This window comes from Dreissena polymorpha, chromosome 5 (assembly GCF_020536995.1).
Source record: "Dreissena polymorpha isolate Duluth1 chromosome 5, UMN_Dpol_1.0, whole genome shotgun sequence".
Taxonomy (NCBI): Eukaryota; Metazoa; Mollusca; class Bivalvia; order Myida; family Dreissenidae; genus Dreissena; species Dreissena polymorpha.
Window position 1 is genome coordinate 75,248,947 of NC_068359.1, and position 2,635 is coordinate 75,251,581.

Here is a 2,635-nt window from a genome sequence, read left to right on the forward strand (position 1 = left end):
ATTTTGTCAATTGCACTACGATCTAGTATTCGCACTTCGTTGTCACAGTACCGTATTATTAAAGAAATGGGCTGAAAGGTCTCGCCATTGGCCACCATTTGAAGTCGTTAATAAAGTTATTTCGTTTGGAGCATGTTTAAGTCCTGTAGGGTGTAAGGAAAGTCCACAGAGACACTTAGAATGGAGAATTTGTTTTAACTCTGGAGAAACGGAAATTATGAACAGCCTTTCAGACACCCACCTCAAAATGTACGTTATGCTGAAGATGATCGTAAAGGATGTTCTCCGGCCGCAACATAAAGAGGTAACGTCGTACACTCTGAAAAACATAATATTGTGGCAAGCGGAGAGCTATCCGCAAACATTGTTTAGTGAAAGAAATTTCTTTTATTGGCTACGCGAAGGATTGGGCAAACTTAAAATAGCTATAGCCACAAAACACATGAAATACTACATGATACCAGAAAGAAATCTTATGGAAGGCTGTAGATTAAGACCCAACCAACAGAGTAAATGGATATCAGTCATCACAGAAATGATGAACGAAGGGCCGAGGATTATTCTAAGGCTGGAAAAGATCCGAAAAGCCATTATCGCGTACCCAGAGCCTCTAATGTGGTACAGCAAGATGAGGACTGAGTTGGAAATGTTAATGCTGGAATGTATGGTTAGACAGCATTTGTTCTTAGGTGAAAACGATTTTGTTTCAAATGAAAACGATATGTCTGTAATAGAACATATTATGCTGACTTTATCCAGATGCTATGTTCTGCCCGATAATATCAATGGCGAGTTGATGGCACGAGCCGAAGAGATAGTACAAACAATTGCTCTCAATTTGAACGTGGGTAATTTGGATGCCTGTATGTTTTGGCAAATATTGTATAGAATGTTGAGTTAAAGACATTTCAAAATTGTGAAATAACCGAGCGTTAGACGGTAGATATGCATTTACACTGACCTACGTCTGTAAAGAATTTAGTACAAAGTGGTAAAAAGATCACCAGCATCTTCGAGCCCGCACACTGTTTGAAGGTTTGAAAATCGGGTCTTGCAATTGTCAACATAAACTTAAATTTTGCGAAAGTAAGGTTTACCCAGCATTAGGTAACGTGTAATGTTTATATTACCCTTATATTTTTTCAATGAAAATAAGTGTATCGTGTCTCATACAATGTGCTCGTTTTCATCTCTGCTAAGCCAGGACACATGCCGACTGTGTACTTTTCCATATTTGGTCAGACGCTTTTTATATTAGTATTAAACATTATAGACGTTACGAAAGAGGCCAATACACACTTAAAATACAAAATATTATTTTGTTTTTGTTATAACGTTTATGTTGGGCCAATAATGTCAAGATACCTTCGATAGACGGCTTTTTAATGACCGCACCTGATGTGATACAAGGTACGAACGGCTCTCGGCCAATATTGATTTTCTAGCACTGTTTCATGCCGTGCGGAGTCAGTAAGAAGCCGTACAATGTGTTTTTCATTTTGAGCAAAACATACATTTTTATTGATCATTATTTATATCTAACATGTTTGTGACCACGGATACTGTTGGTTAGTCAACAACAACTCATATAGTACGAAATGCAGTGTCGGAGAAACCATTATTATTTATTACTTATGGAAGTCTCATGTTCTTAATTCTTATTATATTGTGAAATAGTATGGCACATAAATATAGGATCTGGCATGAGGTGTCATATCATACAATATTTTATTAAACGAGTTCAGGATTTTCTTGAACGAGTTTAATCAAATATGTTATATGACAAAGATTGTCAGATCTATTTTATTACATGCTTTTAAATGAGCAAATTAAAATAATATATACGCAAGCATAATAATAAATCCCGATTGTTTTTTTATATTTCGTGACGTCCTTGAACGTTGCAACGTCATTTCAGCAAAATAACATAAATGTTGTGTGTAACCCGACGACGGGGTAGACATTTTGTTTTGTGAGATAATAATTTAACAAAATATGTGATTCTCTATATACAAAAGGTGGTTTGGACAAATGGATAAATGATAGAACGTAAGACTTCAAATGAACAATTTAGACTTTAAAACTCTCATCGTAGATTTAATGCTATAAACAGAAACACAAATATTGAAAAGGGTCTAACACAATTGTAAAAGTATACTGCTCAAAATTGTAAAAGTGTACTTAGGTCAACAACAATGAACAGAGACTCTGAAGAAGTGCTGAAACGCAAAAGAGAAGCGTCCAGTGTCAGTGACACGAGTATTAACGAAGCAAAACAGAAACAAAAGAGTGACAAACAAAAAAAGAAGAAAGCAAAACAGAAACAGAATGATAATAAGTGTGCCAAAAATGAATCTGAAACAGAGGATGACATAGATGTAGCCCTTGAGATGAAAAGACTTAATAAAAAGCTAGAGAAACTGGGTGAGTCGATTAACGTATTAAATAAAAAGTAAGAAAACTCAATCATAAAAGGCGACGGGTCGGTCAGAACAGAAATAAGAGAATTGTTTACAAAAATGAAAGACGACCTCCTTAAATCCGTCACACATAAGATAGATGTAATCGGAAGTCATCTATTTGAAAACGATCAAGCTGTCGAAAAACTTAAAACTGAAATAAAGACCCTGAAGGA

At 35.4% G+C, this 2,635-nt stretch overlaps 1 protein-coding gene across 1 annotated transcript in view; it reads left to right on the top strand.

Annotated features, from left to right (window-relative positions):
• LOC127831350 (uncharacterized) overlaps positions 1–901 on the top strand; it is a 6,191-nt gene extending 5,290 nt beyond the window's left edge. Inside the window, exon 2 of the mRNA XM_052356317.1 lies at positions 1–901. This exon is cut by the window's left edge and continues 467 nt beyond it. Within this exon, the coding sequence (XP_052212277.1) occupies positions 1–901 (901 nt within the window).
• Positions 902–2,635: the final 1,734 nt, after the last annotated feature.